This window comes from Juglans regia, chromosome 16 (assembly GCF_001411555.2).
Source record: "Juglans regia cultivar Chandler chromosome 16, Walnut 2.0, whole genome shotgun sequence".
Classification (NCBI taxonomy): Eukaryota; Viridiplantae; Streptophyta; class Magnoliopsida; order Fagales; family Juglandaceae; genus Juglans; species Juglans regia.
The window spans coordinates 24,689,478-24,712,820 of record NC_049916.1 but is presented as its reverse complement, the minus strand read 5'-3'; the positions used below and the strand labels follow the sequence as shown (position 1 = coordinate 24,712,820).

Sequence of the window (23,343 nt, the reverse complement as noted above, 5' to 3'; positions counted from 1 at the left end):
TGTTTGAACATTTGAGATTATTTTGAATATAAACGGCTGGTCTATAAAGAAATTTTAATGAATAATTATTAATAGTGAATATAATGAATATTCACGGATATTCATACAATATTTTTTACAATATATATCATAATTATAGTTTAAAATGAGGTTGTTTTATTAAGTGATATTATTTTTAAGATATATTTTAAAGAGTATAATGAAAAAATGTTGTGTATTTATTTCTATTTTTAAGAGAAAAATTATATTCATGAGTCTTATACATTATATATATTTTTTATTATTATTTTTTTAATCAAATATATAATATATAGATGATGAATAGAAAATTTTAATTATTTTAAAAAAAATCAAATTTAAAAAAAATAAAAAATAAAAGAAATTAGAATGCTCTTTTTAAAGATAGCGAACGGATACTGTGGCCAAAAGAGGGGGAGTGGCAGGTTCTATTTATATGAACAGGTCTTGTGTTGTGACGCAGGGTCTCACTCAGTCTGACAGCTCTCACATATACGGAAGTGTCGAAGACCAGTCTTTGTGGTGGGTTTTGGATCTACACTCTAGTCTTCTCCAACCCCCTCTTTGATTAATAATGCCCATTAATGCAACTTTTTCCTTCCAATAGTGTCAAACCACATCATTGGTAAAGTCACTGATACCAAAAATAAAAGGAAAAGGCCAGAAAATGATAGTTTCTTGATGCGTAAATATACTTTTAATTTGTTTGAATTATTTTACAAATGAATCAATACTATTTGACCATGCATTTTACATTTTATTTTTTATTTTTTATTTTTTTAAATATTTAAAAATAAGTTATCACATTTGTATGTTTTTTTAAATGTTTAAGAACACTGGCATTTTTAGACTAGCCAAACCAATAAAGAGCTACAGTAAATGCAAGTTATGTAGTGATTAAGAAAATATTATTTAATAATATTGTAATTTTTTTAAAATATTTAAAAATATCAAAAAATGATGTAAGAAAACAAAAATAACATTTTTAAATATTTTTTCACGTCATTTTTTTAATACATTACATTTCGACCTTTTCAGAATGCGTTTAGATATTGAATTGAGTTGAGTTGAGATGATAAAAGATTATTAAAATATTATTATTTATTATTATTATTATTTTAAGATTTAAAAAAATTAAATTATTTATTATATTTTGTATTGAAATTTTAAAAAATTATAATAATAAATAAATATTATTCATACCCATAACAAATATTTTATTACTCTTTATTACGGTACAAATTCAAAATAAGAAAGCTCTAGATCAATAATACAGATGTTTTATTGTAGTAATAGAAATATTCAAAATAAAAAGGAATTCGGTAAACCACTTTTTTTTTTCCTACGTGCGTAGCTTTCCTCAATTCCAGGGGACTGTAAAAATAAAACAGGGAATCGGTAAATTGGTGGACGGATTCCTTTATTTTAAAAATCGTCTCCATTTTATATTTTCTAAGATTACAATTCGCATATTTATATATTTTTAATTAATTTTTAATATTATATATAATATTTTTTATAATTTATAATTATATATAATATTATATTATATTATAATTTATAACATAAAAATTTAATCTTAAACATAAATATTTATTTGATTATATGTTTTAAATATAAAATATATATTAATTACATTTTATGACTTAATAAATTCTCAACATATTTTTTTTTATAAATATATTAGTATATTAATTATTATGTTACGACTAACATATAATAATAGTATTATATCAACATGTTTACTATATACTAATAGTATTAGCATATTCTTAATATTTATATATATTAATATATATAAGTATAAGAGATTAAAGATTTAATATTTATTAAAAATTAGAAAACTAGATCGAACTAGATCGAAACTGGTAAAGTCAGAAGTATCGATTTAGGAGGATAACTGATGCAGTATTGATTATTGAAAATTTAAAATTAATGTATACCGATTTGATCCTAAAATTTATCTAAAACTAGACCAAACCGGACCACATACACTTTTAATCCCACACATAGAGCCATTTTCACCACAAATATTTTATTCCACTAACAAATATTTTAAGTTCTGATTTTTTACAAATGGCTATATTGTGTCCAAATTTTTGCAAGAAATTTCACTGACCTCACGATAATTAGTTCAGATATAGTCTTATAAAAATTGGATTGGACATTTTTATGCGTGTATTGGAAAAGATAATATTATAATATTAAAGAATATTTCAATTAAAAAATAAATATTATATTATTATTTTTGCTTGTAGTTACCTTGTCCAATGTGCCGTTACACTTGAATGGAAAAGCTTTTAGGCAAACCATCTAGTTATTTTACAAATTATTTTATCTCATTTTAATTCAAAAATTTTTATTATTATTTAAAATATCTCATCTTAATTATATAGCCAAACTGGACCTTAGTCAAATTTTTTCTTTGACTTTAGCTATACCATTTTCAATCCTCTAAACAAAACAAGAATAAATTAGCCATAAGGCTTAAGAGCATTAGCATTAGTTTTTTTACATGCATATGTAAAATCACATATTTTAAAGATTGATTTTATATATAAAAAAAAACTCTCACATTAAATTTTATATATTTGATCCTAATAATAATTTATTATTTGTAAAATTATTTTTTTCTTTTATATTTATTTTGGTTGGTGTCAAGAAAGAGTAAAGAGAAAGAAATGTTTTGAAAGATGATTTGTTTCTGTTGGTATCAAGAGAGAGGGGGGAGGAGAGAGAAAAAGTAGTAAAATAAGATTTGAGAAGTAAACAGCACATCTTTAAATTTATAAAAATATTATTCATAATTATGTAAATTTTTGGATATACATAATTTAATACAGTTTAATTTAAGGTCATATTAGATACATATGTATATACATAATGCATAATACAATACTAATGCTGTAACAATACGAGCTGAACAACAAACTAGCAGGACCCAAACAAAAACCAGAACCAATAAAAAAAATACTGAAGTCTTTTACGTTGTTTTCTCTATGTTGTTGTCTGTCCTTCCTTCGGGTCATCTGGTAATGGTATGTATGAGAACTAAACTATTCATAAACAGTTCTAAAACTCTCTCAAAACATTCTTCATATAAAAAGAAATAATTTGTGTAAATTCTAAATAGGTAAGTCCTTATAAAAAAATAGATGTCACTTAAAAAAAAAGTATAAAAAATATTAATTTTTATTAGGAAACTTTACTTTCTAGAAAAGAATTATATGAATTTATCTATTTAAAAGTTGTTACTAGCGTTACTTTAAAATATAAAACTTCGATACGAAGAGAATTCAAAAGCCATCCGACAGTGAATTCCAGCATGTGGGCATGGAGGGGGTAGGTGGCAAAACCCAACACTCATACTTCTCTGCCCCCACCCTTACCCGGCGGGATATGTCTTGGCTTCAGACCGTACCCTGTCATGACATTTTGGCCAAATAAAACAACCAGAAAGTCCAAATGGCACTTAAATGTGTTGGAAATAATAGATATTTTCATTCTATTACTTTTCATGTGATAGGTCGTTCATTTTGTCTTCACGTGAGCATGAAACACAAGCAACTATCATGTATGTTAACAGAGTCCTTTGTATTAATTTGAAATTTGGTGTGAAATACACAACTTCTATACCAATTACATAATAGAATTTGACGTATAAGATAGTTTAATATTGAATTATTTTCTTACAAAGCTAAAATAAAGAGTACACTGCTGACATGACATGAATTTAATTATTTATATTTAACTGTTTCATAGCTGGGACACGTTAATTTTCCAAGTAGAACTAGAGAAAGTTGATGGGCCTACAGCCTCATGCTCAGTACGAGCTATAGAACCGACACAATCCCGAATGATTCAGTAACTTAAACAATCTTAAAGCTTTTTCCAGAGAAAGTGGAACAATCAATGGCTAAATTGCACACCCGGTAAAGGGGGAGAGAGGGGGGCAGCTCGAATGAGAGATCATGGATGGCTTTTCGTGGTGCTGTCGTCAAGGACTTAATGGCAGAGGTCCTAATCAAGTAATCAAGTGGGTATAGAATGACTGTGGAAGGTGGTAGTGGCAACAGTGATGGCATAGAATGCATTATGGTGCAGCTGAGGTGGGGTTGCATGGCAGATTTGTTGTTGGGGGCCAAGGTATTGATGTTTCCAGCAAGAGTCCGAGTCTAATCCACAGCTCGATCATTTGTATAAAAGCCCATCAAATTTTCTAGCCGATGTATCAAGATTTCTACAAGCTTTTGAGTTTCTGGAAAAAAGAAATGTTGATTCCATGTACTTGTTTGAAAAAATACAACCCAATTACCCTCTTTCAAGATATACATACATATATATATATATAATTTGTGTTAAGGTACTGAGTTCATTATTATTTTAAACCAAGTCATGAAATGACTCCCATGATGATGAACTTATATAATCAAGTCATAATTATCATGATGATGAACTCTTCTCGACCAAGCGCAAAAAAATGGCAACAGTGAAATCCAAAAACAGCGCACCGAGCCCAATCCCTTTCCTTTGCATCAAATATGCTTGACCTCGAGTCACCAACAAAATCATTGGAGTAAACATTGTCATCTGTGTATCCAAGAATGGATGCCTTTCAGTGGCCCCTCCCTGAGGCATACACCAAACATATCCTCCGCAACGGATTACCCACTTCTTCAGGCATCTCTCTTTCCACAGTAAGGCAAAAGCAAGTGCGCCAAGCCAAGCAGCAACTCTCAACATGATCAAATATGGGCTTCACTTCACCCTTCCGATCCTTCAAGTCTTCCTACTTCCCATTACCGTTTCCCCTAAAAATATCTCGAATTTGCAAGAACATTCCAACTCCAACAGCAACGACAACATTTAGATATCCATTATTTATATACGCAATCACGTTTTCCACTAAAAGTTAAAGATATTCATAGAAGACGAAATATAATAAGCCATTTACATAGCAACCAGAGAAACTAAGACAAGTGCCAGAGTCCAGACCCTAAAATTAACAAGCTACTTACCCCAGAGAAAAATAGTTACACTTGGAAACCAAACCTAGAAGAATCACCAACTCTTGAATCGCTTTCTTTTGCCCACAATTTTCATATTACCCCACTCAGAAATTGTGCTTCAAGCCCAGGCCATACTTGCCACGCACACAGCCAGGCCTCACAAACAGGTACGGCGACCTCTTGGAGCTGTACATCTTAGGAAACTCCCTTTTCCCCAATTTCCTCATCCTCTGCCTCCCGATCTTGTTGCTCACATTCCAAGGCACGAGCTCGTCGTCCAAGCCATACTCATCATCCCCATCATGATCATCATCGTTTTCTTCGTCCTCATCTTCAAATTGTTCCTCGACATACCCAGAATCACCGTCATACCCACGACCAAAACTGTAATACCCACCATCGCATTTCCTATCCACATCGACATCATCAACATGTGTTTCTATTTGCTCAACCCTTAAGCAAATAGGCGTGGAGATTTCAGATCCCAATGAATCGATCCCATCTACGATGTGATTTTCTTTAGCTTCTTCTGTTTCCTCTTCTAGTTCTTCTCGTTCAGACTCGGCGTCAGAGGCGTTGACGAACTCCCAGTGAGACAGGCCCTGTTCTTCGACTTGGATGAAACCAAGATCTTCCATCAGGAGGTATTCCATGGATGATGACGATGCTGAAGATGCCCCGGAGTTCTTCGCCATTTGCACTTGTCCAACTATTTTGTTTGGTTGGTTTTTTCGGTTTTCTCTGTTTCCTTTTTTATTTTCGTCGGGGTCAAATGGTTTTTCTTTTTTCCTTTCCCTCTTTTCGGTTTTCCAAGGCTCCGTTTTATAGTAAGTAATCGGTTCGCTTCAGACTTGTTGTGCAAGTTATTCATGATGTGTCGTTGCCTCAGAATGCGATTGTACGTGTTGTCCACCAATGGTGAAGCGCCACGAGTACTTCTGCAGCGGTAGTACAGGTTGCATCACTTTTTTTATTCTTTCCTTTTTTTAATACTAATGAACTAGAATGAAAGATTTATGAGCAATGCTACAGTTCCTAAATATTGCTCGGATTGTAAATAAATTTTTTCACAAATAACGTTTTATTGCTAACATTTGATTGGTTGAATTTAATTTTTTAAATTAAATTATTTATATAAATATTTTATTAAATATGTTTTACGCATTGATTCAGAACATATTTTTTTAATAAAATATATGATATTTAATTTTTGGATGATTTTCTTATACCACATTGAATAAAGCCTTATATATTTGTGCATTCCACATGGTTTTGATATCTTTATCTCTGTTAATTTAAAGAGCACATGTACTTTATGACTTTTTTTTCTCTGTTAAATGGTTGATTTTTGAATTCCACGCTTAAGTGTGAAGTATTTAAATGTTATGTTTGGGGCAACAAATAAACTCTACCTCTCCCTCTTTTTGTGGGATTTTCCCTTTAGTTCTTCACGTGTCGAATCTTTTCATAATAATTTGCAATGGCATGCTTTTTTTATGTTTTTTCTTCTTCTTTTACACATAAAGTTGCCATGGTTTTAGGATGTGAAGAATGGTGATTGATGATCATAATTTAGCCAAAGAGTTAGGGTTGGTTTGGATTCAAATATGAAATACGATAATTTTAAATAAAAATTAAAAATTAAAAAAATATTGTTAGAATATTATTTTTTAATATTATTATTTTTTTAAAATTTTAAAAAGTAAAATTATTTATTTTATTTTATGTAAAAATTTAAAAAAATTATAATGATAAAATAAAATAAAATAAAATATTTTAGACTTAAATGTCCAGGTATAGTGTAAAGTAGGACGGTTGGCAAACCCAACTTTGCCAGAGCTTGGCTCTGAGAAAACAATTGATAACTTAAGGGAGACGTAGGAAGAGAGAGAGAGAGAGAGGAAACAGAAACGAAAAAGGGAAGAAAGGAAAAGAAGTAAAGAAAGATCAACACTGGCTGGCTAAGCTTGATGGTTGGTTGATTCCCATCATGAATTGGAAAAAGTTGATGCAGTACATTTCATGAACATTCGGACGCTATCTGGGTGCTATTGGTGGTCTTTCGCTACAAGTCTTGCAACTAAGAGCCCTTTATAATTCATATATATTACATTTCTTTTCTTTTTCTTCCTCAATACATTTCCTTTAGTTTAGACGTTTTATGATGGTTACATAGAAAAAACTCTTCTTTTTTTTTTTTTTTTAATGAGTTAACCCATTAATTTAAATCCCTTTTTTTTCTTTTGTTTCTGAGATTTGAAGAATTGAATGCTTGTTTTGGGAAAGAATTGTTTGAACTTTGAATTTTTATGCTAATCAATTTCCTTGATTAGATACGTTTCCAATGTCTATGTCTACATCAACTTCTCTTCCCATTTTCCTCACACCTCTTCTTCCCTATCCGTAGTTTAGATAGCTCAGTGTTTTTCCTTTCCTATAGGTATAGGAAATGTTTACAGATATTTGTCTAAAAACAATCAACATTTTTTTTTTCTTTTCGTTTTCTAAATTTATTTTGCAAGGTTATGGGACATATAAATGAGACCAAGAATAGCAGGTGGAGGGAGGATCAATTGAGAAAAAAAGACATCCCATTCTTACACAAAATCATCAACTGCTTACAGTATTCTTACAACCCGTTCAAACTAGATTTTCTTTAAAACTAGAGAATACAAATCCAGAAATAGATGACCTAGGAAGATAACTGTAAATCATAACACCGTAAGGAAAAATTATTTCATACTCCAAACTTTTACCTTTAGCCAGCAGACGCGTGATCCCATGCCTTGTGGACAATTGAATCAGCTAAAATATGAACTGCACCAAAGACCGACAAAACAAATAAGGCCAGCAACTAATGAGAGGAAACATTAAAAAGACTATGAGACAGCTCCAATCAACGGGAATTAAAAAGATCAAAATACTATCTCCGCATATCACTTGTATAAGCAACAAACACAAAAACAAGGCTTCGGATTCTGGAGCCCCGTTCATCAGCCTTGAATCAGAACTAACTCAAAATAATTTGTTTCTACGAGCCAAATAACGGGAAGAAGAGTAGGTGGAGATGAGATTCTTTTTTCTTTTTATATTTTCATAGAATATCAAACCAATACATGTCTATCCAAAAGCAGATCACTTCTCAGCACATTGGCTTTCGGGTACACCAAAGTGGAGGGGGAATATCAAATCCCAACCATTCACACGAACAATACTAACAAAAACGTACTATTGGAGATAACTGCCTCTTGCTAATTTTACACACAACAACTAGATTATCTCAGACCAAACTCCTTCATCTGCCCCAGCATGGTAACATCTATTCTAACAGCCAGCATCCATTCATCAAATATATATATATATATATTTTCTTATAAGAATACGATTTTATTAATAGAAAACAATAGACATAGCCCAAGTACGCAGGGAAGTATACATGGAATACACTTAGCAAACACTAGGCATTAGAAAGAGGGAAATCAACATCAATATCAATCATGTCACAGGCACCAATGCTACAAAACATTTCTAAAAGATTGCCACCTCAAATGGATAGCTTAAAAGATTAATTCTGTTCTTGGAAGTATGGAATCTAAAAATTTGGACAAAAGAAACAGCAAAGTTCAAAGGGAGTACAGTTTTGCCAAAGATCGTTCTCCTTGCACCACGGTTTATCCGGAAAAAAAAAAAAAAAAAAAAAAAAAAAAAGAAGAAGAAGAAAGAGGGAGAGGAAGGGCAAGAGAGAGAGAGCTACTTAAACAGGCACAATAATATTTTCCCTGCTATCCATTGACCTAGAAATCATCCTGCCCATGACCATCATCTAATGTAACAAAGGCCCTTGACTATTCTGGTCCAGGGATGTCTCATAATATTAATAACAACAGTCAATATAAAAAATTATACTTTTTTCCAGCATGAAAACCATAATTAACTAAGTGAAGGAGAGGGGAAACAAGAAAGACAGGATAAGAAGAGAGCAAAAACAATTCATTGACAACTAAAACTATTTCAGTGGTTCTTACCTTTTACCTGCAGATATGAATCAATCAACATGGTCGCTTGTGCTGGCTAAAAGGATTGTGAAAAAAAAATATTGCAAAATGTTCCTGGTCTAGCAAAAAGATCATCGAATCTGAGAAGGGGAACAGAGCAACCCAGAAGCATCTGCCCCAACAACTGCAAGATCACAGACGGTACAGAGCTGCCCTTCCTGGCCTGGCACAAACCGAGAACTACAGAATGGGCAAGAGACATCCTTTTGTCCTCGGTAAATTGGCACATACGTAGCTCCACAAATCACAAATGGGTTTCTAAAATCGTAGTTCAACTGAGCAGCATCTGTCATATTTCTCTCTGCAGCCTGCAGCACCTGCCTGGCTCTCTTTGCTTGGTTCTCAATGGTGGGGTTGGTCTCTAGAAGCCGCCTGGCAAAGTTAGCTGCCGTTGCAAGATTCCTTGCCTTGTAACAAACAGTCATTGCATTAAGCAAGGCAAGCCTTGAGTGAGGCAATTGAAGGTTGCAGTGAGTGAAATAAGCTGCAAGCTCTTGCTCACGTACTGGATTGTCCCTAATTTCTCTCCTCTTAAGCTCCATTTGCATACCCAAAACATACTCTTTCACTATAATGATCAACTCCTTGACTTCATCGACTTCCCTCCTTGACTCGACAACAATAAGAGGAATGGTATGTAGAATGCTAATAAAGAGCCGAAGAGCCTCGTTGAATTTTCCAGCCGTTGTGGCCTTGTAACCTGCCTTAAGCTTCTCTTCCAACTGAGAGAAATTGAACACGAGTGCTGGCGGACCCCTCACATTTGGACTTGCAGACTCACTCCATCCTCGTTCAACTGCCAGTGATATCACTGGAGCAGATGAAAATGCACGTATATAGGAATGGCTGCCAGTGTGAAGATCAAGAAACATGGGTCTCAATGGAGCAAAGTTTCTTATTCCAAGTTGCCTGGTCAGTAACCGCATTGCCGTATCAAAATTGCCAGCAGCTGCATGTTCAGCAGCCAGCGACGACCTCTGGGTCCAAATCTGGCTTACAGGCATGCCAGGAGTCGGGGCCACAAAAACCGAAGAGCGGGCATTGACAGATGCCTTTGGAGTGTCTACTTCAGGGGGGAGCTCCAAATCCTCAAGGTCCCATCCTCCCTCTTCCTCATTCTCTTCAGCAACCTCTCCATCCTCCAAAATTGCAGTAACATCCCCATTCTGCAAGACATCAACATCAACCATGTCCAGCTCCTCACCCCCCCAATCACCATCAGCGGCCTCATCCTCTTCATCTGCAGTTCCCCTACCAACATTATCCAGTCCGCCTTCAAATATGCCTTTCATCACTCTCAGAAGAGGCCAATCACCACTGCACATAATGGGGGCAGGGGGAATCAGGAGGGAGGTAGTTTTCCCTTCCGGCAAAGAAGGAATATTATCACCCAACTTAGCTTCTAGACGTTCAGCAACATCCTGTAGCCCATGTGCCGAAGCCGTAATGTAAGCAAGCGGCAAGTGCCCAACACTCTCCAGGATCTTAACACGTTCACGGACATCACCCAAGTATAGAGCATTATGAAATTGACCCATGACATCATTCTTAACTTCAGCAATTTTCAGCATCTTGGACAACTTTTCATTATTACCAGTTACTAGATAAAGAAAAGACAATCTCTCAAAATTTTTGGTCCTTTGGTAGGCATATTCCACAATACCTGCATTGCCCTGGCGGAGAGCCTCCACCCCCAATCTATACCAGTAGTCTTTCTCATCAATAGCTGTAGCTGACGCAACTGCAATCTGTATGTTCCCACTCTCAATAGCTAAATTGAACCTAGTTCTCTCGTCTTTCACAAAATGGAGAGCTACATCAGGGAAACCCTTCTGTTGCAGATATGCAATCATAGCTTCCCCACAAAGCTGTGAGTTCCTTATCATGCTCATAACATGGTCATATCTCTTCTTCAAAAGAGAAAGCTTGAAAATATATTCAGTTGCATCAATAACTATAGACCTGTTTTTTCCATCGCGATCCAAGCAAAAGATGGTATTCCCAGAAACCTTTGTAACGTATATTGGGACATCAAGAGTTCTGATTATCCCACTATCCCCATTAGGCAGACAGTATTTAATGTGATTTAAAGTCGTGTAAATGAAAACACCATTATCATCCCAGGCACCACTCTTTACACGGATTGTCTCGTGAAGAGTGCACTGGTGGACAAGCTTCTTGCTAGCAATGATAATGGCATGCTTGCTAAGTAGAGCAACACTCTCCATGTCATGAGACCAAACAACATACTTGATGAAAGGGGTTTGAAGATCACCAAGAACAATCCTCTGTTGGAGATCAAATATAACTACTCTATCCTCAGCCCTACACAGCAAGTTGCCCGTTCCAGCATAAAATACTGCATCTGCAGATATTGGGAGGCCACTTTTTTTAACCACCTCATTTTTCAGATTCTTGACTAAGACTTGATTGTTGCTCTTGTCAAGCACGGCAAACCTATTCCGAGCCACAAAGACAGCTGATCCTCCAATGCCTTTCTTTGCATCTTGCACACTATCACCCCTACTGATGCTATCTTTGGGTATGAAATACAACTCATAAGATCCGCCATCAACATCTGAGCAGATAAGAACGGCATTTTCAGTTGGACTGTAAGAAAGAGTCCTCGGACTCTGGTTCAAGCTAGTGGAACCAGGCCGTCGAATTGGAATCACTTGTGTGTCTCGTTGAGTTGAAAACTCATAGAATCGCAAAAAACGGTCTTTGATATAGAACAGAGAATCACCACTCACAGCGAAGGCAGGCCGCTCTCTTTCCAACTTGAAGACGATCATACCACTGTCATGACCCGCTGCCAGCAGATTCATCTCAGGGTGAGATGCAAGAATCCAGAATCGATCGTGCTCCCGACGGAATGTTTGAACGCCAGTTCTCTTTGTTACATCCCACACACGTATACTTTTGTCTTCTGAGTTGGATACAATTATGTCCTGTTTGGCATGGAACATGACACATGAAACATTATTCATGTGCCCTCTCAATGTGTCCACTTCCCAAGCTTTCGAATCTGAAAACAAAATGAAAGTTATCTTAAAAATTTTATATGATGTAATTATATGGACCATATGGTATCAAGAAGATAGGATCGTTTAGGAGTTTCCTTTTCTTGGACATGAAGCATTACATTTTAAGTCACCAAATAGAAGTGGAGAAAAGGTTGTCCCAATTGCAGACCATCTAACATACAGTTCAAACACAGGAGAAAAAGAAAGTTCTTGTGACTCATCTAAACTCATAATACCGTGCTGCTTTAATGGAATAGCAATCTGACAATTTTATGCGATCTAGGAATGTATAACACATTCAATTCCAAGAATAAACAAAGAAAGTGTGTGTGTGGCAAAGGAAGGTAGAAATTACCATTCATCCGCCATAATTTCACTTGGCGGTCGTCAGCTCCTGACACAATCAGAGGCAGGGTGGAATGAAATGCTGCCCAGTTGACCCCACGGTCATGACCCTCCAATACATACTTAACAACAGCATCAACACCACCAAAAAGATCTGTGTTCATCTGACTCAGCCGTAAGATGTCATCTGCAGGGGATACCGTCTTCTTTCTGAGGGCGCCAATATCCCAGACACGAACAGTCTGATCTAAGGAGGCTGACACAACAAGGTCTTCTTTGGGATGGAATGAGGCACACATAACATAGTGATTGTGTCCAGTCAACACTGATATACAAGTGCGGGACTGCCAATTCCAAATACGAATAGTCTGATCATCACTGGCACTCACAATCCACGGGTACTCATGGTGAAACTGCACTGTACGAATATAATCTAGGTGTCCAAGAAGAGTAAAAAGACACCTGTGCAACTTGTAGTTCCAAACTTTAATCTTGTAATCATCCCCTGAAAATTTGTTAAAAAAAACCAACAATTTTATCAGTGCGTGTACTGCATCAGATACACTTGGAAGTAACTTTAATAATAGGATGTACAGCATTGGAAACTAACTACATTGTTTGTCATTCTTTTCTGAGCTACCAAAATTGTTTACTAAGTCAACCAAAGACTCAAATCAACATTAAATCCAAAATTTCATTCAGATCTGAAGGGTTCTGAACTATAAGTAATAGTTTAAGCATATAGATAGTAAAGTAAGTTCAAACTGTCGGGCAATAAAGCATTGGGTCAATGTAATAAAAACACTTCAGTCACCATTGGACCATATATGTCTTCAAAAAATTGCATACACCCTGTTTGGTTACTCAGAAAAGATATGAAACTTTCTTTTAGATGATTTCAATACCCTAATGCAACTGTATTGTTTGTCCCAAGTAAATGTTTTCTACCATAGAAAAACTTGATGCGCATATAAAATAAGTTTCATTCGGATATTAGAATAGGGGGACAGATATTTGCGAACAATTTGGAGTTCTAAGAATATGTGAATTACCCCCATCCCACAATAGATGGGGTGCTTTCCTTTTTTGGGTCCCATCGCAGATAAAGTTTTCAAGATTTTTTGTAAGTTTCAAAAATGAAAGAATTTATCCATTTAAATTAAATTAACTACCTTCCTCTACATTTGCATAGCCCATGTACACTTCTAAAGCATGGATAGTTGACTTACTCATCAACATGAGCCACAAACTAAATATTGTTGTGAATATTTTGATTTAGCCATGTTATAGTTATGTGATCAAAAGGTTTCGGATATTCCTCAACAAATTGAATGTTGACTACAAAATATGTAATAGTCATATAGAAATTCTTCGCCACATAGTTAAGTGGCAAGTAATTGATAAGGCTAACTTGAAAGGACTTTGATAATAGAATGTTCAAGTTTGATGAACACGTTACATATTACAAATCCAAGATGGCAAAGCTTTTTAAAAAGAGTGCTATTGTAAAAAGAAAATCATACAAGGCTCTAGCTATATTGTCAAAAGGGACCAAGTTAAATAAATAAAATAGAAGCATTAATTTTTTTCAGGTAGACATGCATAGAGGGTCTTGGGCCTCGACCCAAGAACTCTCTCAATCCCCTCAGAGAATGGGAGTGGAAGAATCATTTGAGTTGGAGCTCATTGATGAATTCTTGTTATCGATCACATTGTGGCGATAGGTTTTTTTGTTTAAATCTTCTGTCACGTAAACAAATATTTACAAAAATATTATATTGATTCTTGGACAAGGAAAATCATGGACAAAATTTAATGCAGCTACATAAATTATTTTTAGACATTTTTTTATGGTATAAGGTTTGTATATAATATGCTTACTAGACTGGGACATAATAGACTTTTTCCATTAAAAAGCAACTCCATAAGGCAGTAAACTTGTGAAGCCCTTATGTCTATACATGAAAATGACGTTCTTCAATAAAATATGGTACCGAGTGGAAATTTCGGAAATTAATTACCCAAATGAGCAAGGGAAATAAAGCCGGAGCACACGTGGAACATGTTGTGAGGCCAGTCAATGGCCAAGAAGAAAGTCTTATTTGGAATTCTTTCGTTGATTTTCTTTTTATAATTGATAATACCTCATATTGTTGATTCATTGATTTTTTTCCCTACAACTTCATAAGCAGTTTCAGCTAGATATTTACGATCCAATTCCCTTCATTCAAAATCTTCAAGCCCAAATGTCTAGATTCAATGATCATTTAAGCAATTTTCTTGGTCCCCTAGCAGTACATACTAGCCTAGATCTACACAAATTCAACAATAACCAACCGAAGGAACACATTTCCAACTGTACGACTTACACTTGATAATTACAATCTTAATCTACCAATCAATCAATATTTACTAGGATGGCAATGAGATTCGCGATTGTAACAAATATAAGCCAAAGGCAACTACAACGGTACCTCCAGAAACGAACAGGGGCTGAGATTTGTGGAAATGGACGCCACGAACAGGCCCGTCATGCTCGTCGAACCTATCGATCAGAGTCCCCATCCGGTAGTCCCATAGCTGGATCACGCCGCTGTGGAGACTCGCGAGAATCCATGGCCTCTTGCAGTGGAAACTCAGTCCCTTTACTCTATTACTCTTCGTCTCGAACTTCGTCAACATCTTCTTCAATCAACGTACACGGTCGAATCGCATCAAAACTCCAATAGTTCCCTAGGAAATGCACACTCCCCAGCGCTAAACGTCGACGCCGGATCAAAACGAATATGAGGTTCAAAGTCAATAGGAAGTTTACATAATTATAGCACAGTCTGTGTAGTTGCCAATCAACCGAAGGAAAAGAACGAAATCTTAGGAACTGAATTTAAGCCGTAAGATTCCAAATCTTCCTGATCTGTCCCAAAATTTCTCAGCAACCATACAGAAAGCTAATTCATCATTTCAATATAAAAATAGATTTGAATAAATAGGCGAATAAACATACAAAATTTCACCTCAGATCTGATCACTGTGAACTTAGATCTGATCCTTAGGGGAAAGGATCAAGCAGAGCGGTATCCACAATCACCGACGCTACCGGATTGATAGTATGGCTAAACGCATATACATAGAGAGAATTAAGATAGATAAGATTTTAGAGAGAAAACCGGAGAGGTAGATCGGGAGGTGAGAGGGGGTGGAGGGAGAGAAGAACCGATGCTATTTCAGTCTCTTCGCGGAGTCTGTAATTTTGCATCGACCAAAAGGCAGAAAGGAAAAGACAGAATTTATCGATTTAACAAGGTTTCGAAGGAAAATCTGAAAATATTAGGAAAATGATAGTACGATACTATCAACCGGCCATTAAATGTGTTAATAATTAAAAAATGACTATAAGCGAATTTATATTATTTTTTTAATAATTAAGTATGTTTAAAAACTGCTTACAATAAAAAAAATGAGGACAGTTATATTTATAAAGAAATTATATAAAAAATAATTTTATAATTTGACGTAATTTTATTTGATCTGTTAAATTTATTTGACAATAAAAATAATTTTATAATTTGACGAACCACATCAAACATCAATTTGTGATATTATTTTTATGTTATCTCTTTGTGGTTAGAATATTTTTCTAAAACAATTATTTACAATCAGTTACATATTTGAAGTGTACATTTAATATGCATCTTAGTATTATTCAAAATATTAATTTTTTTTTTTTTTTTTTTTGAGTTAGAGAAGGGTCCAATCCAATAACTTTATTTTAGAGATTTGAGTGTTATATCATCAAGTCATATGCCTTTGACTATTAATACTAGTTAAAATACTAATTTACAACCATTTTATTGTAAAAATAAAAAATTACAACCATTTTAATGGAAGATAAATGATAGAGTAAATTTTTGTACACGTATTTTGTATCGAATTTTTATTTTTTACTATTAAGGAAGTTTTTTCCTTTTAATAATTTTATGATTTTTCATTTTTAAAATTATTTAAAGGGATTTAGAAAATGTTTGAAAAAAATAAAATTACACCGTTCCGTGGAAAACAGCAGTAGAAGCTTCTGTGGGTACTGTGGCATCACCCTTAACGGAATTGTATAACAAATATTTTATTGTTTTTTTTTTCTAATTTCTACATTTTCTAAATACAAAATAGTTATCTATCTAACTGGTTTTTCTTTTAAATCAATCAAAAATTCAAAAAATAAATAAAATTTGACAAAAGGAAATATATATATAAATATAATAAAAAAAACTATTTGTTTTATAATTCTTGTTGTTGATTTCTCCACTTGGATTCAGAGATGAGTTGAATAAAATATTATTAGAATATTATTTTTTAATATTTTATTATTTTGAGATTTGAAAATTTTTAATTATTTATTATATTTTGTGTAGAAATTTAGAAAAATTTAAATGATGAATTGATGTGAATTTCCAATCCAAACGAGACTTAATATTTCTACTTTTTTTTGGAATAAACTTGACCAAAAGTAAAAATGTATTTACTTATCTATTGACTAATCAAACCAAAATTAATTGGCAAGACTTTTGATAAGAAAATTCAGACCATTCTGCAAAAATTAAGAACCATAAAAAGACATGATAGGATCATGATCATCTTTATTTTTATTTTTTTCCCAAAGGTAAGTTCATCCTTTATATCATCAAATTCTAACCATTATTTGTAAGGTAGAATTTATAAGCATACCTTGCAGTTTGCATTAATTCAGTGGCATTCCTTAGTTTTCAACTTTCCTAACTACATGTGGTAATTAATTGTTCTAATTTTATACTTTCCTCTACTTATACGATATCTGTCATTAATTTTGTCACACTTTATACTCTCAATTTGTTACCTATTTATAATAGTTAATATATATTAAAAAATAGTAACGTGACACTTTCTTAGAGATCAGATATTAATGGTTGAAATATGTTTCATTTTTTTTTATATATAGTTTAAAGACGCAATATAATAGCATTGATATTTAAGTAAGGGTTGCAAAATAACACATAATTCTAATTCCAAAATTCAAAATGTGATTTATTTATTTATTTTGAACTTAGTGCATATTCAAACATCCATCCAATAAGATCATAACACCGATGGTTTCATATGCTATTGTCACCAATGAGAGAGCCTAAAGCCTTCACTCACGAGTCTTTACCACTAGACGAGACGAGATGTTAAGTCAAAGCCTTAAGTAGCCACATCGCATCCACGATCTCATCTTAATACTTAATATCCTTCCATAACACAATTAAGTTTATACTATTGTGTGTCTTTTTTTTAATTCTCATTATTTTCTTTTACAAAACTCACTCTCATTTAAGTGAGTAATGATACATGTATAATCATTTATACAATTATATTTTAAATTAAAAATATTTAAATAAAACAATATTACATTTATAAATTATTTTATAAAAATATCACTTACTTAAAACAAGATTGTATAAAAAGATAAGAAAATGATTGCATGTATATCATTTTATATATAAAAGATTGCATCATAAGATCTCGTAGACGTAGAATATTAACAATCTCTTCCGTTTAAATATTTGGCATTCTCATCAAGTAATTTATTTGATATAGCTCAAGTAATTTATTCTCATCAAGTAATTTTTATCTAAAACTATTTCATCTTATCTCACTATTCAAACCCAACATATTACCAGTACTGATTTACATATCATGAGCCAAATTAGAAAAATCCAAACCACACGCGAGCCTTTATTCCAACTATTTACGACTATGATCAGAGCTCTCTTTCTCTCTCTTTTATTAGCATAGTCAGAACTTCCTTGAAATCATTATGAATGTAAAGAAATTTTCACTCCCACAAAATCATGTCTGGAAAACTGAAATGCTAATCAACCCCTTTTTTTGTCGTTATCCTAAAATTATTTGGGGAGTTACAGCATGAGTAGATTTATCTCGTTCTTGATGAAGAAGCTAAAACTGGCGATATTAAAACAATGGCCTTTTTCTTTATCTTTGTTCTTTTGTTTTTGAGAAATGGTGACTCTGATGTCGTCAAATATGTTATAAAAAATTGTTATATATACAAAAAGATTATACAAAAAATTTACAAATTGATATAATTTTATAGAATACGTTAAATCTATTTTATAATAAAAATAACTTTACAATCTGATGTATCCCAGCAAACCACATCAGTTTGTAAATTTATTTTTGTATAATCACTTTGTGACTAAAGTACTTTCTTTATAAAAATGATAGTAATAAATCGAGGGGCGATTATTAATTTGCATTGTTGATAAACAAAGGCTCAAACATACACACAAATATTATGGTCCAGGAGGCAGAGCAGTTCCTACACAAAGTGTATACCTATCATCATATAGTGATCAAAATGAAGAGAACTATGAATGGTACATGGATAATATTTTCAACAGAGATACCTAGGCGCCGTAAGGAAAGTTCATTGCCTCATGTTAGGAGTGGTGCTTGAATGGCACATGCATCATGTCCGCATTGGAACAAAGTTTCTCAACTTCTTGAAGGTGTTCTTTTTTCTTTATTTTCAAACTTACAAGAGAAAGACTAAGGTCCCGTTATATGCCTTCTGCGTAATGCACCATCATATTGAATTGGCTTCAACTCTAGACGGCTACTATTATGGTTTGCCCTGAAGTACTTGGACAATCTCCTCCGCTCTTGATTGGATGCCTTTCAAATACTCTGTAAGGATGCGCTGCTGGTAAGAACCGCCCTCCTGAGAGAGAGTATAAATGGATATCATCACATAGCGAAGAAGGAACAAAATCAGATAAATTAGAGATGAAATGAACTAAATTTATCCGATGGTTGAGATTCAAGGCCAAAGGGGTGTCTCACTGTTCGGATCAAAGTCCGCTCAATTCGTTTCTTAATGACTGCATAAAACTCCTCTGGTGATATCTCCCCTTTGCCAACTGTCATTCCATTTATCAAGAGCTTGTTCCATTCTTCCTGTGGAGCTGCCACCCATATCATACTTATCAGTAAAGCAGATCAATATAACTCTCTCTTCTTCAGGAACTACGTGCCAATACAGTCATTAACTAGCGTCACAAAGTGTATACTTTGAAGCAAAATACAACAGTACATCGTAGACACCTTCTATTATGGCTTCAAGAAACTGCTCGGCCTTCAAGACTTCCTCTCCTGCACCAGAAACACCACTAGGGACTGGTGAGCATAAACTTTTGGTCAAGAGAAAACTCTAAAATTTATCCATAATGATTAAAAAAAGGGACAAGAATAGGTGTAATAAGATTTTTTTTTACGTCCGAGATGTTACAAAGTTAGTCACATCTTCCCCCACCCCCCGGCACGGCTCTCTCTCTCTCTCTCTAATGATAAAGTAGAAGTTGCTGTCATAAAAATAAACGTGACAGAGAAATTAACTCTAACACATGATCGAACAATATACTTATGGGTATAATAAATATAAATTTCAAAATCCACATCAAACTAAGCATACGAAATGTATATAACCAAGTGTGAAAGATAAACATGGTATCATTCTATCCATGTTAAGTATGTTAATAACGTTTTGCCTTTTTGCCTTTTTCCTCTAACTATATAATTTACCTTTTTGTTTACTTATAAAAAAAAATATATAATGTACCTTTTTGTCTTTATTAATCTGTAATGCATATGCACATACTATTTTCTTTTTTTTTTTTTAGTTGAGGCAGTCCTGGAAACATCTAGCTTGACCTAATCCCAGTCTTTGTCCACAATATCAGATTGTTTGCAGAGAAACATCTTCAAGTAATGAGGTTATACAAAAACTTAAAAGCAACCAATACCTTTCTTTGCATAACTACGTTTGGAGAGAACTCTGGAAGCATACAGTTGCAAAACCTTTTGCAGCATAGCCTCCAGTCCTGGCTTATCTCCATCTTCTTTTGCCTGCACATGACATATATTTTTAGTTGACATTTTTCACAAAATTTATGAACAGAGGTCCTTAGTGATGTTGAAGGAAAGATTTACATTACATCAGAAAGCTCCAAGCATTACCATATGTAATATTTAGTGTATGATTACTGATGACGTTAACATTATAAATCCAACTTCAAAAGCTTGTCACTAAAGCAGCAGCAGCAGCATAACTCCGAACTTATATAGAAAGATTGCATGGCTAGTTTGATGCTCTAAATAATAAACATGAGAGCATGCAAGAAGGTAGCATGAACCTTTTTTCTACAAATATCTAGTAATGTCATTTAATTGGAAACATGCTAGCTAAGTACAGTTTCTGATTACAGTTTAGATTGAGTAAAATGTAATCTAATGCCAGTATAATTAATCCAATCCACATTTTCTGCCAACAAAAGCTCATTCAAGCAGACAAAATAAAGAGTGCCAGATAGACTCACTTGCCGTAGCTGTGCATTAACCTCTGCAAGAAAACCTTCATCTAGTTGCCCTTCTTGTTCCCTTTGGTATATCCCCTAAATACCAGAAGAGGGAGTAATAAATTGCACATAGACAAATCAATAAGAACTATAACATTCTTAATTTTCATGAGCAGAGAAGAAGAAATTAACAACTCCGTGTGTGCTTCCAGTAACACATCTATCCAAGCTGCTTCTATGAGTACCTTATCTAATCAACAGGGTAGAAGAAGCTACCATCTCCAAGTTCTTGGTTTCTTCTTTTCTTTCTACCATTCTATGCATGACCTCTGCATTATTTTTCGATTTTCTACACATTTGTTAACGCCGAACCAAAGTATAATTATCTAGATCAAGTTGCAGAGTAGACAAAGCATGTATAAGCAAGGGGCATTGATTTGCAAGCTTGATCAATTAGAACTTTATTTTTGCCTTAGATGACAAGATAATTTAAGGAGCCCATGCAAAGGGTATTAAAAAAAAAAATTCCCCTATATACACAGCAACAGAATAATGAAAATCAGTTTTAAATCAAATCGAGAACTTACTTTCTCCATTAATTTGAGGGCCTCAGGGTCTCTAGGAGGCCAGGTAACCTCTTCCACTTCATCAACCACAGGTTTCAATATCTCCTTGAGAACGTCAGTGGCTGACTCTATTTTTTCCTGCAGGAGAAATATACAGAGGTGGAAAAACAATGAAAGAACTACCTGGGGGGAGGGAGGGAGGGAGGGGGTAACAATATAATATATATATATATATATATATTTTATTGGCACTGGGTGTCCAGGAAGCATTGATGGTGGAGGGGGAAGAGAGAGAGGTACCTTAGTCTTATGAACAAGGCGATCCACTATGCTCATCACAGATATAGCCAATTCCTCGTAATCTTTCTGCAAAAAGAGAAGAGATTAACACTCGAGTGTTTCTTCTGAAAAACAGGGTACAGTAAGAAGTCAAACATCAGAACATCATTAAATATAAGAATTAACTAAGTCAAAAAGCATGCTTTATCATCCTCTGATTTGCAGGTATCAGTTCTTGCTGCAAGGCGTATCCAAAAACTCTCATTGAAAGCAAGGACATTTTCAACAACAAGCTTCTGAAGCTGTTCACAAAACAAAAAGCAACAGTAATAAGTTTAATGAAACAGATACAAAGCAAAAGTTATTTCCAGTTTCAAGTAAATGGAGAGCCACATAATCTCATTATCCCTTTAATAGTCAAATAAAAATGTCCAATTAATTAAATGAGGTGAATTTCAAAAATAAATTTTACCTTAAAAAAAGGAATGATGAAAAATAATTAGCATAGCACAGCCTTTAAAGTTTTCCAGGAAAACAATCATGTACTTACTTCATTTGGATTTGCATCCCTCAGTGTATCTATCAGCTTATCCACTTCAACAGTCTTTTTGAAAGCTTCCTCAGCATCTTGACTGGCTGCATAGATGAAATTTCTCCTGTATTATTAGATGCAAACACAATCTTACTACCGATAGCTCCATTGGTCAGATAAAGTATACTATAAAACTATAATTCTAAAACTTGAGCAAATGATTTCAGCTTCAGTATAGACAAAGACAGGTGAACAATTCCACCTTTTTCCCCTTCCGAAATTACCTCCTATTCCAATCCATTGAAGTCGTGGAAGAAAACGTCCTAAGCCAACGCACCTTGAAAACCGAGACTTTCCAACATTGGAGCAATGAACTCTGGGCCACAGAGCAGTGAGGCATTTATTCAGAGGAAAAAAACAACTTCAAAAAGTTCTAAGAAAAAAAAAAAAGAATCAAACAAAGAGAACTGACGCCCAACCGGTACCATTAAACATCAAAGAACTCGTTAGTTTATCCTTAGCTTTATTCTACATATTTTTGACAGGGACGAAATGGGGCAACGAGAAAAAAGAAACGACAGGTTTTTAATTTAGGGAAGCATAAAAGAACAATTCAAGAATTACAATGTATATGAAAGAGTGAAAAGAAGAAGAAGAAGAAGACGAGTTACCTGACGAAAGTGGGAATGAGAAGGGGAGGAGAAGCAAAGAAAGGCCGGCGGGGATGAGGACGTCGCCAAGAATGCAGCCATTTGGAGTCGTACGGACTGGCGGTGGCGCGCGCGAGAGAGAGGGGCCACTGAAAGAGTAATGACCGTTCAAGTTTTCCAACCAAATCTTCGTTGGTAATAGTATTCACTCTTTGCTTTGCATCTGCAGAGATGAACGGATACCAAATCCAAAGAAACCATGGGCCTAAAAGCCCAATCATACTTATTGGACCAAAATCAACCAGCCCAATACCCTTTTATTGGGCCAAGAAGAAGTGAAATGGGCTTGTCCATTGTGCAGTAGTGTTTACTACTTTCAAAACGTTGTTGCAAAGGCGGAGTTCAGAGAGAGAAGTAAGCACGTAAGAAAATGTGAAGTCGACCGTTCACGGCATCTTTCTTCTTCTTCTTTTTTT

The 23,343-nt window shown here is 34.2% G+C and overlaps 3 protein-coding genes across 6 annotated transcripts; all 3 read right to left on the bottom strand.

Moving 5' to 3' along the window:
- Positions 1–5,131: 5,131 nt before the first annotated feature.
- Positions 5,132–5,722, bottom strand: LOC109005739 (nuclear polyadenylated RNA-binding protein 3-like). Its single transcript, XM_018984785.2, has one exon. The coding sequence runs from the start codon at positions 5,720–5,722 to the stop codon at positions 5,132–5,134; it is 591 nt and encodes a 196-aa protein (XP_018840330.1).
- A 1,878-nt stretch (positions 5,723–7,600) lies between these two features.
- On the bottom strand, positions 7,601–15,726 carry LOC109005730 (coatomer subunit alpha-1-like). 3 transcript variants are annotated; one of them, XM_018984775.2, is made up of 5 exons: positions 15,458–15,726; positions 14,928–15,210; positions 12,464–12,958; positions 9,053–12,110; positions 7,601–7,844 (listed from the first exon to the last, which is right to left on the bottom strand). In XM_018984775.2, exons 2-4 carry the CDS (start codon positions 15,133–15,135, stop codon positions 9,154–9,156), a joined length of 3,660 nt encoding a protein of 1,219 aa, XP_018840320.1. In that variant the 5' UTR covers positions 15,136–15,210; positions 15,458–15,726; the 3' UTR covers positions 7,601–7,844; positions 9,053–9,153. The 3 variants fall into 3 exon arrangements, with proteins under 3 accessions (XP_018840320.1, XP_018840319.1, XP_018840321.1); XM_018984774.2 differs by having other exon boundaries at positions 15,468–15,726; XM_018984776.2 differs by having other exon boundaries at positions 9,060–12,110; positions 15,468–15,726.
- Positions 15,727–18,727: 3,001 nt separating this feature from the next.
- On the bottom strand, positions 18,728–23,053 carry LOC109005737. 2 transcript variants are annotated; one of them, XR_001998505.2, is made up of 12 exons: positions 22,889–23,053; positions 22,502–22,593; positions 22,236–22,341; positions 21,889–21,987; positions 21,707–21,772; positions 21,428–21,544; positions 20,862–20,936; positions 20,289–20,391; positions 19,591–19,638; positions 19,330–19,451; positions 18,894–19,207; positions 18,728–18,805 (listed from the first exon to the last, which is right to left on the bottom strand). XR_001998505.2 is itself a non-coding variant. In XM_018984783.2 (11 exons), the coding sequence occupies exons 1-11, from the start codon at positions 22,967–22,969 to the stop codon at positions 19,109–19,111; spliced, it is 1,008 nt and encodes a 335-aa protein (XP_018840328.1). In that variant the 5' UTR covers positions 22,970–23,053; the 3' UTR covers positions 18,728–19,108. The 2 variants fall into 2 exon arrangements, 1 of the variants encoding a protein (XP_018840328.1); XM_018984783.2 differs by having other exon boundaries at positions 18,728–19,207.
- Positions 23,054–23,343: the final 290 nt, after the last annotated feature.